The 15,954-nt window shown below is 38.9% G+C and overlaps 1 protein-coding gene across 2 annotated transcripts in view; it reads right to left on the bottom strand.

The window, feature by feature from the left end:
• The window catches only part of ATP8B4 (ATPase phospholipid transporting 8B4 (putative)), a 531,442-nt gene that overhangs the window by 81,358 nt on the left and 434,130 nt on the right, over window positions 1–15,954 (bottom strand). For both annotated transcript variants that reach the window (XM_077470822.1, XM_077470823.1), the window contains exon 17: window positions 2,418–2,606. In XM_077470822.1, coding sequence (XP_077326948.1) covers window positions 2,418–2,606 — 189 coding nt within the window. The remainder of the gene's footprint in view (window positions 1–2,417; window positions 2,607–15,954) is intronic.

The raw sequence follows: 15,954 nt of genomic DNA, 5'->3' as shown, positions 1-15,954 counted from the left end.
CTTTCAGCTAAAATTGATTATTTGCAAATCGCTTTTGTGCTAATATGATACTTTTTATTATAATCTGTATATAAAAAATAATCAGATAACACTAACAGAACGAAGATCAGACAAACACAGAAAACAAAGGGAGACTTAGACAGTTCAAGGGGAGCCAAAGGGGAGAATATGAGAGAAAGAAGATGGGATTTGTCCAAAAAGAGGTAGACAGTGCTAGGAGAAACAAACCGAAAAAACGTGGAGACAAAAATCAAAGAGAAGAATACACATTTTCTAAATAGAACTATTATATTTGAGGGAAGATCTGATTTTGATCAGCTTGGAATTTTTATCTATCAGAACAAAGAAGCTAGTTCTTGTCTATTGAGTAAAATGTCCAAAGAAATCAGAGCAATTTGTCTGCTAGCTTACTAGAAAATTCAAATTTTGAGAAATAATTGAAATGTAATATATACATAATGCCATGTGCTTTTTTCTATTTTTATTTAAAGGAAACTATACAAAACCAAAGTAAAGGTTGTCTCCCTTCCCAACAACATATATTCACCTTTCCTTCACTAACCCACCAATTTGTTCAAGCACCAGATGAAAGAAAATGCCAAATACTTAAAGCGCATGTCAAGGCAAAATGATCAAAAACATATTTTGTACATCTCTGCAATATATCTAATTTTTTTTCCTTTAAACACGCTGGAAGTACAGAAAAACAACTGATGATGTGCCAGCAATATAGTCTGTTTTTTGTATAAAATCTTAATTTTACCAATACCCATATTTTATAGTGTGCATTCGCTGTTTGGTGAGCATGCTTTGCCAATAGAGAGGGAGCGGGGTCACCCTCCTTTGACAAATTCAAGACTACTTTTAGCACAGGAGCTGCGAGGAAGCAACTTTACATGGCACAAAACTTGCACAAAGCTCCATCTGATGGTTACACATGATAAATATTAATATTATGCAATAATGCATACTTACCTGAATAAAAAAAACAAAAACAAAAACAAAATGTTAATACTCTAATACAATACAATACTATAATTGTTAGTCCTAAACATAATAAAGAAGCCCCCTTTGAACACAAGTATCTTATCTTTTCACAAACATTTCATAAAACTATGCCTGATGATTTAGTAATATATTTACACAAGCTACACAGATTTAAAAATTATTAAAGTGCTTCCTCTATACTGTCAGACAGTGTCCTGTCTCACTGTGCTCTGCCATGCTGTTTAGGGAATGCTCAGTAATTTTGAAACTCTAGCAAATTTTATGAGTTTTACAATTTAATTAGGCTTTCGATTAGTAAAAGGAAAAATGGTGTACAGTGAGCCAGTAAATAGTTAAAAAGCGTAATGCCCCGGTACACATGATCAGATTTTCCAACAACAAATGTTGGATGTGAGCTTGTTGGCTGAAAGTCCGGCCGTGTATATGCTCCATCGAACATTTGTTGTCAGACTTTCCACCAACAAATGTTGGCCAGCAGGTTCTCAAATTTTCCGCCAGCAAAATTTTGTTGTCGGAATTTCCGATCGTGTGTACACAAGTCCGACGCACAAAAGTTAACGCATTCGCGGAATCAAGCAGAAGGAGCCGCACTGGCTATTGAACTTCCTTTTTCTTGGCTCATTGTATGTCTTGTACGTCACCGCGTTTGTAATTCTTGGCCAACATTTGTGTGACCGTGTGTATGCAAGACAAGTTGGAGCCAACATCCTTCGAACAAAAATCTACGGTTTTATTGTCAGAAAGTCCGATCGTGTGTACGGGGCATAAGTCTTGTTGATCCTAAGGAATACATACAAGCCAATTTGGAATTTACTTAATCCAGATGGTCATAGGATCTGGTGTGTGAGGCAAGGTGGGGGTCAGCAGGTCCAACACAGATCAATGACATAACACAAAGCTTAAATGGCTGGCTTGAATGTGATGAATCGCTGAAAAAGGGCAAATGATGATGGCATTTCTCTGACATCATAAGCATTTCCCGTGCAGATTCAGGGTTTGTACTGATGGCAATTGGAAACCATGCAGTGGTACCCTACCTCTCTGTGTAGTTGCAGGTCTACAACAATGACCATAGGATACTATTATCAAACTAACTTGATCCAGTTACCCCATGAAAAAAATGATGTACAAAAAAAGTAAAAGATTAAAATAAAAGCATTAACACCTCTGCTACCAAATAAACCACATATCTGCACAAAGCATGGTAACACGGTGGCTTCCCTGGATGGTACTGATGATTTTGTGTGAGCACTGAATGATCTCCCATAGACACATCTCTTCAAATTTAGTTCAAGCCTATGTAGCTTTAGCAAAGGCTTGATCTATTTCCAGACAACAAGACCAACAATAAGGAACAGGAAGACACATTATGAAAAAAACTAAAAACGTGCAAGTAAAAAATACCTTACCTATGACAGACATTCTTTTCCTGACATTGTTAAAATCTAATATTGCTAAGAGTTGATATGTTACAATTCTCCCCATTTCTTGCACAGTAATGGTCTCAGGCGTTCGGGACTTGAATATAAATCCAAAGTTTCGAGCAGCAGTAACCAATGCACCTTCATCTGGGGATTGCACTTGGTAATTCAGTTTCCCTATGTCATTACAGGAAAAAAGAGCATAGCAATTGATTCTGGGTAAGAAAAATAAGTTTAGGATGATTTTAGAAGCATTAAAGATTTTCTAAGACAATAATAGGAAATATGGTATCCGCAGTGTTAAAGTGATTGTAAACCATTGTGGGTTTTTTTAAATAAAAATAATACACTTACCTGTTCTGTATTTTGCACAGAGCAGCCTCAAACCTCCTCTTCTGGGGTCCCTCACCAGTGCTCCTGGCTCATTCTCTTCTGCAAATGCCCCCAGAGGAAGGCGCTTCCTATGGGGGGTACCTATGCAGGCTTGATCCCCATGCCATGCTGTCTGCGTCTACTGACACCCAAACCCCCCCCCCCCGCTCATCACAGAATTTGATTGACAGCCATTAGCTCTTGGTGCTATCAATCTGTCTTATGAAAAGGCAGACAGCGAACAGAGCCGCTGCTTTTTACCTTCATGCAGAGAATGAGTTAAGGTGAAAAACCTTAAGGCTTTAGAAACACCTTAGAATATAAATGGGAAATGATTATACACAATTTAAAATTTATTGTATTTTTGCACGTAACTACAATAGCCGCACAAGCCTGATTTTATGTCTAATTACCTACTATATTATAATAATAAAGGAAAGAGAAAATGAAATAGCGGTTAATCAAAAAAAAATGGAAAACATCCTTTTTTGGTCACATAAATTCCAGTGAGAAAGGTCAGGAGGAAGATGTGTGGGACCCATCTGTAAACATATACACCATGAGCAATTCTTGTGGAATCAGGTCTGAGTCATAGCAATCCTGAAAATTCCAGTATTGCAAACACGTGTCCGATCTAAAACCCACAACGTAGCAAAATTATAAATACTGGGAGTGCTTCTTTCAATAAGTCTTCTATAATGTGCAACTCCGAGAAGTCACCAGCATGTAAAATTCAACATTTAAGTTAACTCCTTCAACTAAAAGACATCATTCATTAGGCAGTACTTTTTACCACATTGAGATTAATTCCTATTTATTTTTTTCTGTTATTTAACTGAAATCTCAGGTTACCTAGATTTGTTAGGATAGTGTAAAACTGAGGATTTTGACCTGGTTCCTGGAATGGAGGTTAGCAGACTATGGAAAAACCTGGTGCTGTAGTAATCTCAAGCAGAGGTGGAACTTATGTTGCATAAAGAATCACTAAACAACATTATTATGTAAATTTGTATCCTATGGCGATATATAGCATATCTTTTGAATGCGCTGGAGTTGTAAGTGGATTACCCCAAGACTCTGTCCTTGGACCAATTCTGTTTAAAAGAGAAGTAAAGGAATTTTTGTTTTCCAGTTTCATACTTACCTTACCTGGTTTGATGCTGCATCTGTCCCCTGGTGCCACCGAGCTATCAAACACCACCGATGTTTGATGCTGCATCTGTCCCCTGAACACCACCGATGGCTCGGTTCTCACAGCTCCCCGAGCAGAGAGCTGCTGACTGTCAATCAGCAGCTCTCTCCTTTGCTCCTGCTCGCTCACTGGAGCACTGAGCTGTGGAGGGGCAAGGAGCAGCTGTGTCATCCTCTCAGCGACTCGCCGAGAGGCTGAGACGGATGCCGGTCCTTCACCTGGCGGATCCATACTCCATAATGCCAAGCAAGCAAGGCTAGCAGACTATTAGCATGCATTAAAAAGGGTATTTACTCAAGAAATAAGACTATAATTCTACCACTTTACAAAACTCTGGTTGAGACATCCAGTTCTGGTCACAAGTCCTCAGGAAGGATGTGGAACTGGATAGAGCCCAGAGAAGGGCAACAAAGCTAATAAGGGGACTGGAAGACCTCAGTTATGAGGAATGTCTACACATTTTAAACTGGCTCTCCCTGGAGAAGAGACAGTTAGGAGGTATGATTACAATATACAATAACATGGTGATTCTAGCATAGGGAGAAAACTATTCAGTCTTAGGTCTCTTAACCACTGCCATTAAAGTCGATTCTGACATACATGGAAAATGCATTTATTACTAGAAAATTACTCAGAACCCCCAAAGTTCATATATTTTCACAAAGCAAAGACCCTGGAAAATAAAATGTTGGTTATTACACTTTTTTATAACTGATATTTGCGCAATAGTTTATCAAATGCTAATTTTAAGGGAAAAATAAATTTTAATAAATTTTAGCACACATAAATACAATATAATAGACATTTTTTTTTGATAAAATATAAAAAAATAATGCTACGCCAAGTAAATATATACTGAACATGGCACGTTTTAAAATGATGCACACTTGTGGAATGGTGACAAACTAAGGCACATTAAATTACTAAAAGATGACAGTTTAAAAGCCTTTACAGGTTAACAGTTTAGAGTTAAAGAGGAGGACGGGCACTAGAATTGCTGCTCTCACTCTGATGTTTACAGCAATAATTCACATGTGGTGTATTCACCATTTATCCAGGGGGAGCAATGCACATTCTTTATTTGTTTTTATTTTTATGTATTTATTTTACACTGTTTCATTATATTTTTTTTTATTCAGCTTTTTTGCGATCACAAAGGATGAACAGCATCCCTTATGATAGCATGGGTGGTGACGGGTACTCTTTCAAGGAGATATCTGGGGTCGACTAGCCTCCAAAGCAGTTGACTAAACTGCGATCGGTAAACAATGGACCAAAACTGGAAGTGATGAAATCCTTGTGGTTCCCCCTTCTCTATGGTAAGCTGGCCCAACCACCCACATCGGTCCCGGGCTTCCCTGTGGAACGGGAGACCTCGGGAAAGGAGGGAACAGGACCCCTTTCTGCCTCCTATAAAAATGATTTGGGGGGTTGAGCAGACACTTAACTCCCCTTTACAGAAAAGAGAATCACTTAGATACAATTTTTATACCAGGATCATGGCTGCAGCCATGATACTAGTGTATCAAACCAGTGTGATAATTCTCCTTTAAGGCAAGAAAATTATGTGACACGTAGCGCTCAATAAGTAAATAATTAAACTCACACTGCCTAATACCTCAAATATAATAAAATAAACAAAAATAGCACTCATATACACACTCACATGTATATATATATAAAGCGCTACAAGTGCAAATATGTGTGTATATATATCTCACAAGAAATATATATACCTAAAATTATAAATATATACCTATATATACTCAAATATATAGAAAACACTGATTAACCCATATGATAATACAGTGAAAAATAAATTGCGAAAAAAGTGAAAATATACCAAATGAAAACAGAAATGATCAAATATAAAAATTAAAAATGCATCAAAATAAGTGAAAAAATGTATAAGTGAAAAAATATATCAGTCCAAATAGATAGGATCCAAATAATAAAGTCCATGTGAAAGGTGATATCCAATGTCCAAATAAATTATTTGCTCCTTCACCACACCATCTGTGACCGTGAAACCCCCCTTGTGGATACACTCACCAGCTGATAAGCCTCACACTCACGTGTTTGGCTAATAAAGCTTTATATCCTCTAGATGGGTGACCACTGTAAAGGCTCTGGTTTTGAGACTCAGAAAGGAGTGAGAGGAGCTCTGGCCGTTTGACTAAGAAAAGTACATATATATGTGATTTGTTGAGAAGGGATCAAGATATATAGGCTTCGCAAATCTGATGGTTTACAGTGGTCACCCATCTAGAGGATATAAAGCTTTATTAGCCAAACACGTGAGTGTGAGGCTTATCAGCTGGTGAATGTATCCACAACGGGGGTTTCACGGTCACAGATGGTGTGGTGAAGGAGCAAATAATTTATTTAGATCCTATCTATTTGGACTGATATATTTTTTCACTTATACATTTTTTCACTTATTTTGATGCATTTTTAATTTTTACATTTGATCATTTCTGTTTTCATTTGGTATATTTTCACAATTTATTTTTCACTGTATTATCATATGGGTTAATCAGTGGTTTCTATATATTTGAGTATATATAGGTATATATTTATAATTTTAGGTATATATATTTCTTGTGAGATATATACACACACATATTTGCACTTGTAGCGCTTTATATATATATATATATATATATACATATATACATGCGGGTGTGTAAATGAGTGCTATTTTTTTTTATTTTATTATATTTGAGGTATTAGGCAGTGTGAGTTTAATTATTCACTTATTGAGCGCTACGTGTCACATAATTTTCTTGCCTTAAAGGAGAATTATCACACTGGTTTGATATAATTTTTGTAGAAGTAGCAGCTGAGGTTATAGGTGGTGATTGATTGCAGCGCAGTGGTGATGTACACTTTGGTGGGAATGTGAGTAAGTGCATCTATTTTTTCTTATGATACTAGTGTAACCACTTAAACCCGGTGGTCTACCAGTACAGTAAGAAGACACGCAGTCACTAAATGAAGCTTGACAAACAGTGATTTAACCTTAAAATTGCTTAATGGGTTCTTTACTGTTAGAGTGGTAAAGATGTGGAAATCCCTCACACAGTTGGTGATGTCAGCAAGGAGTGTCGAATGCAATATACAGGGATAGAGGAAATGGTAGTGATATAGTCTCATAAACACACACACACACACACACACACACACACACACACACACACACACGGTGAACTGGATTTACTGGTGTTTTTACTCAGCCTTGCAAACTATGTACTTATATGTTTGCATTTGTAAAACTTTTGTAACATTTATGTCCATTTCATCCACTGAAACATGTTCTATAATAGAAGTAGAATGGTTTCCAGTACTCTTATTTAACCCTTTTTAATAGAAACATAATCCTTTCACTTTTTTAGACTCACGTGTATAGATCAGCTTGATGTAAACAGTTGTTCACTACACCAGCAGGCTCTGTTCTCTATTGTCCAGTGCAGCACAATGAAAGTTCTTTGCTGCTGCTCAAAATGTCAGCCTATGAGTTGACCCAATGAAACCAAAGTACTCCCCATGGATAATTTTGTTAACAGTTGATAAAATAATGAGACATGTTTGTGGCTAGAGATTTGCTCTAGAGGCAATCTAGAAAGTTCTATATTTAATGAATTGCTTTGACTGACCAGGCAGTATTTGCATCGCTGCAGCTTCCCACCCTCTTGAATTTCTACAGCTTCTCACGCTTTCCTCTACTGTGTGAATTAGAATGTAAAAACAATCATTTGAAAAAAGATTTAAAGTGTCTGCCCATATTATGCTAGTCACATGTTACGAACTCTATCCAATTTCCTTTAGATTTACTGAGGACTTTGCATGTGCACTCATTCATCAATCCAAGGTACTGAGTGATATGTTCAACTTTGACATCTGTGATATTAACAATAATAAACGTATTTAAAAACACAATTAAGTGAAAGCGTGTCTAAAGAAAAAAAGTTTTTAGATTTGATTTGAATAAGTTTAGAGAAGATGACTCTCTGACGTTCTTTGGAAGTGAATGCCAGAGTTTTAGGGCATAGCAGGAGAAGGCTTTGTCTCCCATCGGGTGTAGGTGAGTAGAGGGGACACACAGAAGACCAGAATTTGAGGAGTGGAGGTTACGGGGGGGGGGGGGGGGGGTAAGTTGATAAAAGTTCAGAGAGATAATGGTGTGACAAGCCATGTGGGCAAGCATAGAAGTGATAATTAAGCCCATGTGATATAAGCAGTTGGCCAAATGGATACATGTAAATGCTAAAAAGGGACCCAAGATTGAGCCATTAGGCTCGATGATAAAGTTAGATTGAATGGCACAAACACGAAAATGGTGATCGATCAAAATCTGAAAAAAAAGGGCTGAAAAAACACATTTAATGTGTGTGTTCAGTATTATATATATATGTGTATATATATATATATATATATATATATATATATATATATATTGTGACACTTAGGCAGGAGTAGTAGCATGGCTGGAAGAAAAAAAGGACCAACTGACGTAGAAATAAGGGGAAGGGGGAGGGAGTCTAGGTTATTCAGACCTGAATCTGGAATTTTTTTTGATGTGATTGGTGGGGTTTTTTCTAGTTTTTTTTTTTGTAAATGAATACACTAAAGAATTATAACAAAAGGCAAGGTAGAGGGAGACACACATTTAGCTGTAATGAATGCGTGGAGTATGTTCAAAATTGAAATAAAAAAAGAGGAGGGTGGTGGGTGTGAGGGGTGGGGTCGGAGTCGGGGGGAGAGTGTGAAGAATGAAATAAGGATGGGGATGAGTAGAGCAGGAATGTATGCACTGGTGGGGAGGTATTAAGGGAGTTGATTAAAGGTATTACACTTATGGTAGTTGTAATGGGGGAAAAAAAAGGAAATAGGACAAAAGATAAAACAATTTAAAACACGAGTGGATGGAAAAGGTAGATTCACTACATATGATAGACAAAATAATTGGAGCACTATGGTACATAGAGTAAAGATTATATATGGGTGGATATTTGGCTACAAGAAGGTGTATAGGAGAAGTTTTTTTATGGGAAATATTAGCCCCCTCTTGCTTACACCTCTCTATCAGTTATGGAGGCCAGAGAGTTAAATATAGGATCTTGGAATGTTCAAGGGATGGGTAGTGCCATTAAGAGGACGGCAGTACTTGATGCGCTGGAGTTACATAAGATAGAGCTTATTTGCCTGCAGGAGACGCACTTAACAAGATCTACTAAGGTATTGTTTCAAACCAAAAAATTTCAATATCAATATCACACCGTATATTCCTCTTATTCAAGGGGAGTAAGTGTACTGGTGAGATGCGGAGTGATGTTCTCCCGCAGACAGATAAGCATTAATGAAGAAGGGCGATACATCTTCCTGCATGGTGTAATAGAGAATAGGGAGTATGTGTTGGCAAATATTTATATTCCCCCACCATTTAAGTTATACGCAATGTATAGATTAATGGAATTCATTTGGTGAAAAACAGGGGTACCAGTAATAGCAGTGGGAGATTTTAATGAGGTATTGAGTAAAAACTTGGATAGGTTCCCCCCAGGTATACAGGTACACGGTAGGTCTGAGAGCCAGCTATATCGGTTTTCACAAGAAGCAGGGCTGCTTGAGGATGCAAAATCTAGGCTCCTGGCAATATTCCTGCTTCTCAAGCTCTTATTCATCTCTCTCTAGAATAGACTTGGTTCTGGGCAATGGAGAAACAGCCCAGACAATAAGAGATATAACAGATCAACCAAGAGGGGTCTCAGTTCACTCGCTGATGGTGGTGACAGTGACTTTGGAAGGAAAAAGATCTCCTAGGATATGGAAGAGGAGTCCATTTTGGTTTGACTGAATGGAGAACCCAGATGAGGTACATAGCAAGCTAAAAGAGTTTGTGGAATTTAATGAAGGGACTGTAACAAGGGGGGTGATGTGGGACGCATTGAAAGCGTTTCTTAGGGGTTTTCTAATCCAACAGGTGGCATGGATTAAAAAGGCATCGAGAGAGTGGGAAAAAGGGATTAGGAAGGAGTTGGCAAAAGCAGAAAGAGAATACGTGGAAGACCCATCCCCAGAGAAACAAAGAGCCTGGCTAAACAAACAACAGGACTATAAAGCAGCAGTAATTAGGAAAACTGAGAATAAGAGAGTCTTCCAGAAACAGGCAGCATTTGGAGAGGGGGAAGTGTAGGATGGATGCTGGCTCATTTGGTGAGAGCTAACTCCCCCCCCTCTGAGGTCCCCGCGATTATGACAGCAAAGGAGAAATTTTGTCCCAATTATCGGAGATCACGGATACATTTAAGGAATATTATGAAGGACTGTATAGGTTGCCAGGGGCTGCAGAGAGTGGGTAGTTGGATGAATTCCTCAAAAACACTGAAATATCGGTTCTTACGGAGGTTGATAGAGAGGGAATGGAGGCCCCGATAACTTTAAAAGAAATACAGCAAGCGGTGATGGAGATGGCCAATCAGAAATCCCCAGGGCCTGATGGCCCGCCAGCAGAAGCTTAGAAACATTATGGGATTGCTCCTGGAATTCCTTAAAATACTCAAGTGGGCAGAAGAGGAAGGGAAATTACCTATATCGATGACAGAAGCCATAATGATAGTACTACCCAAAGAGGGGAAAGATCCTTTAGATGCTACCTCTTATAGACTAATCTCGCTACTCTGTTCAGATGCTAAAATCCTTGCTAAGGTAATGGCAGTTAGGCTAAATAAAATTATTTCAAAAATTATACACCCAGACCAAACAGGATTCATTCCTGGTAGGTCGACCAGGTTGAATATCATAGAAAACACGGGAGAAACGTTATGTCCCTGGACGTGGTCAAGGCATTTGACAGTCTGGAGTGGGGGTATATATGGCGAGTCAAGGAGGAATTCGGCTTAGGCCCTGTGTTTATTAGATGGATGAAAATATTGTATAATGGACCAAGTGCTAGAATAAGGGTCAATAACTACTCGGGCAAGATACAACTGGAAAGAGGGACAAGACAAGGATGCCCTCTGTTGCCCCTTGTGTTCGCGTTAGCTATGGAGCCACTAGCTTTAGCAATCAGATAAAATATAGGCATAAAATAGTTTGTGAGAGGGGTAAAAAGAAAAAATCGTATTATATGCGAATGATGTGCTCCTCTTCCTGGGTGCACTCCCTCAGGCAGGTGATGGACATCGTAGAAAAATTTGGAAGTCTCTCAGGCCTGGTTATAAACTGGGAAAAATCGGTGCTCATGCCGATTGATCACAGTGAGAATCAAATCATGTTAGGGATACCCCAATTGGAGATTGTGGAGAAATTGAAATATTTAGCAATATAAGTAACAAAGGACCCCAATAAGTTCATACAGTGCCTTGCGAAAGTATTCGGCCCCTTTGAACTTTTCAACCTTTTGCCACATTTCAGGCTTCAAACATAAAGATATAACATTTTTATTTTTTGTGAAGAATCACCAACAAGTGGGACACAATTGTGAAGTGGAACGAAATCTATTGGATTTTTGAAACTTTTTTAACTAATAAAAAAATGAAAAGTGGGGCGTGCAAAATTATTCGGCCCCCTTGCGTTAATACTTTGTAGAGCCACCTTTTGCTGCGATTACAGCTGCAAGTCGCTTGGGGTATGTCTCTATCAGTTTTGCACATCGAGAGACTGAAATTCTTGCCCATTCTTCCTTGCAAAACAGCTCGAGCTCAGTGAGGTTGGATGGAGAGCGTTTGTGAACAGCAGTTTTCAGCTCTTTCCACAGATTCTCGATTGGATTCAGGTCTGGACTTTGACTTGGCCATTCTAACACCTGGATACGTTTATTTGTGAACCATTCCTTTGTAGATTTTGCTGTATGTTTGGGATCATTGTCTTGTTGGAAGATACATTTCCGTCCCAGTTTCAGGTCTTTTGCAGACTCCAACAGGTTTTCATCCAGAATGGTCCTGTATTTGGCTGCATCCATCTTCCCCTCAATTTTAACCATCTTCCCTGTCCCTGCTGAAGAAAAGCAGGCCCAAACCATGATGCTGCCACCACCATGTTTGACAGTGGGGATGGTGTGTTGAGGGTGATGAGCTGTGTTGCTTTTACGCCAAACATATGGTTTTGCATTGTGGGCAAAAAGTTCGATTTTGGTTTCATCTGACCAGAGCACCTTCTTCCACATGTTTGGTGTGTCTCCCAGGTGGCTTGTGGCAAACTTTAGACAAGACTTTTTATGGATATCTTTGAGAAATGGCTTTCTTCTTGCCACTCTTCCATAAAGACCAGATTTGTGCAGTGTACGACTGATTGTTGTCCTATGGACAGACTCTCCCACCTCAGCTATAGTTCTCTGCAGTTCATCCAGAGTGATCATGGGCCTCTTGGTTGCATCTCTGATCAGTCTTCTCCTTGTCTGAGCTGAAAGTTTGGAGGGACAGCCAGGTCTTGGTAGATTTTCAGTGGTCTGATACTCCTTCCATTTCAAAATGATCGCTTGCACAGTGCTCCTTGGGATGTTTAAAGCTTGGGAAATCTTTATGTATCCAAATCCGGCTTTAAACTTCTCCACAACAGTATTACGGACCTGCCTGGTGTGTTCCTTGGTCTTCATGATGCTCTCTGCGCTTTCAACAGAACCCTGAGACTATCACAGAGCAGTTGCATTTATACAGAGACTTGATTACACACAGGTGGATTCTATTTATCACCATCAGTCATTTAGGACAACATTGGATCATTCAGAGATCCTCGCTGAACTTCTGGAGTGAGTTTGCTGCACTGAAAGTAAAGGGGCTGAATAATTTTGCACGCACCACTTCTCAGTTTTTTACTTGCTAAAAAAGTTTAAAATATCCAATAGATTTCGTTCCACTTCACAATTGTGTCCCACTTGTTGGTGATTCTTCACAAAAAATTAAAATGTTCTATCTTTATGTTTGAAGCCTGAAATGTGGCAAAAGGTTGAAAAGTTCAAGGGGGCCGAATACTTTCGCAAGGCACTGTAAGTAATAACTTATTACCTCTCCTGGTCAGATTTAAAAAGAAAGCTGATATATGGAGGCATCTCTCATTATCAGTGGCAGGAAGATGTAACCTTATAAAAATGTTGTGGATGCCCCAATTATTATATCTTTTAGATAACACGCCAGTGTGGGTAGATAAGAAAGGGTTTTAAAAAATGTACACACTGTTCAGGGATTTGATTTGGAAAGGAGGTCAGGCCAGGATAAGTCTCCAAACATTAGAGCTACCAATAAGGGAGGGCGGAATGGCAGTCCCACACCCTTGGAGCTTCTTCCTGGCAGCACAATTGCAACATCTATGGGGTAATAAAGATCTAGAGGAAGGGGGTTTAATGACATTGGGGTTGGCCCACAGGACTTTGGTAGAGGTTTTAGAGGCAAATTCTTTTGCTTATAGATATTCCTCAGTAAAATTAGTTAGAAAGGTTTGGAAAGCTGTGAAGCTGCTGAGCGGCCATAGCGGCATGACAGAATTTACCCCACTGTGGAATAATAGGAACCTCCAAGAGATGGCCCCCATGGGAAAAAATGAAGGAGTGGGAAATAAAGGGGATAGATAAAGTGATCCATATTTATGAGGAAAGTACCTTAAAATCGTTTACAGCTCTGAGAGTAGAATATGAAATCCCTAATCAGTCATTCTACAAATACTTACAAATTAGACATGCCCTGAATGCACAGTTTGGTAAACAAGGTCCGAAATGGAATAAAACCACCATTCTACAAAAATTATTTAAAGTGAACCAGAAAAAAGAATTACATCCATATATACGTAGTGGAAGTGTAGAAGGTGCGGAAAGTCTTAAGAGTAGGGGGAAATGGGAAGCAAATGTAGGGGAAATCACAGAGGAGCAATGGAAGAACGTTTTAGAGAGGGGGCACTTGGTATCAGTATCCCCGGCACAGAAAATCTCAGCCTTAATGCAAATACAACTTTCTCATTTTTAAGCATTGAATTAGGGATGGAGACACATTTTTCATGTGTCTCACTCAAAGTCCCAAACCCCCCCAGTATTTTCTAATGCTAATACATAGAACATAGTTTACTCCTAAGAGACTTTTTCAGTTTGGACGGAGAGCAGATGCCAACTGCCCCAGATGTCAGGATATAGGTGATTTAATACATATGGTATGGAGGTGCCCAAAATTATTTGGCTACTGGATAGGGGTTCTTGATACTATACATGTAATTTACGAAGTTAAGTTGGAAATGGACCCCAGATTATGTATTTTAGGACTGGGAGAGGGAATTAGTGGTACATCAAGAATAATTAAGGCAGTGATGGGATGTCTTTTTCAGGCTAGAAAAATGATAGCACAGAGATGGCAAGCAAAAAAACCCCTACAGTAAAATAATGGATTAATACAGTAACGGAAACAGTATGGAAGGAAAAAGTAGTATACACACAAAGAAGGAACTAGGAAGGAGAAGGAATTCGAAAAAATTTGGAAACCGTGGATGGTGAAGATGGGCTATCCTATATGAGGTATACAACAGGCATAAAGTAGGAAATCCTTAATTAGAGAATATGATACTTCTTAAAATACACTATAAGATAAGAAATGGGGGGGGGGGGGCCTGAGAGGCTCAAGTATAGGGAACAGGTAATAAAGGAGATAATTGAAATGTCACAAGAAAATGTCCGACCCTAGAATGTTTTTATGAATATGTAAGAATTGTTTTTCCTTTTTCATTTGTAAATGACGTAAAAAATCTGAATAAAGAATATTTAATAAAAAAATAAAAAAAACGACTGAACTTGTTTGAACAGAAGACCTTGTCCATTAGGGAGAAAACACGTAAACTGTTTTATGTTGAAGCTAACAAGCCAGGTACAATGCTGGCCAGAGCACTCCATGCTAAAAATAGCATTGCTTCTATTCCTAAACGCAAACAACCTGATGGCCAACTCACCCATCATCCTCAGGAAATTTACAAGCTATTTCGTTCGTTTTACACCACACTATACAACCTCCCCCCATGCCTTCCTAACATGTCGCCTGAGGATTTTCAATCCAAATTTGACAAATATCTTGCACTTTCGACTATCCTTACAGCTGTAGTGCAGGATCTTGATTGACCATTTATCGAGGATGAACTTGTGCTGGCAAAGATCTTCTCTCAAACTCAACAAAAGCCCAGGCCCGGACGGCTACTTGACCCATTTCTATAAATCCTTCCAAGATTCCCTTACATCACTTTTTATAAAAATGTATAATGCTATCTCCACTGATTCTCCTTTCCCGAGACAAGCTTTGGAAGCTCATATCATAGTCTTGCCTAAATACGGGAAAGATCCTACACTGTTTGGTAGCTTTTGCCCCATTTTACTCACCAACATTGACATTTGCTTATACTCAACCTGATACATGTTGACCAAGTGGGGTTTAACCCCCAGGAGGGAGGCCAGGGATAATATCCTTAAAGCCATTTCCTTGATGGAATAGCTTGCTTGATCTCGGTTGATGCCGAAAAAGCATTAGACCGGGCTCATGGCAATTTCTAGAGAGCACACTTCAGCAAGTGGGCCTTGGGCCTAACATTCTATGCAAGATCCTGGATCTTTATGGCAACCACGTGTTAAGAATTTGTTCTAATGGCCTCCTATCTGACTCAATATGGATACGTAATGGAACCCGCCAGGTTCCTGTCACCATTATTATATATACTGACTATGGAACATCTTGCCATGGCCATTCGGCACAACTCTAATATCCAGGAACTTTCTATTGGCCAACATCATTATAAATTATCCCTATATGCAGACGACCTCTTATTATGTTACTAAGCCTCACATATCTATGCTAGCCATTGTTGAGGCATTCACAGAGTTTGGCTTGGTTAGTAACTTCAAAGTAAATTATGATAAAACAGAGGCCCTTAACATTTCCCTACCCAAACCTACTTTATCCCACTTTCAATCTTCATTTGGATTTAAATGGCAGCAAAAGG

The sequence above is a fragment of the Lithobates pipiens genome, unplaced genomic scaffold (genome assembly GCF_037356315.1).
Source record: "Lithobates pipiens isolate NorthernLeopardFrog02 unplaced genomic scaffold, aLitPip1_a1.2 Scaffold_8, whole genome shotgun sequence".
In the NCBI taxonomy this organism is placed as follows: domain Eukaryota; kingdom Metazoa; phylum Chordata; class Amphibia; order Anura; family Ranidae; genus Lithobates; species Lithobates pipiens.
This window is presented reverse-complemented; position numbering and strand designations above follow the sequence as displayed.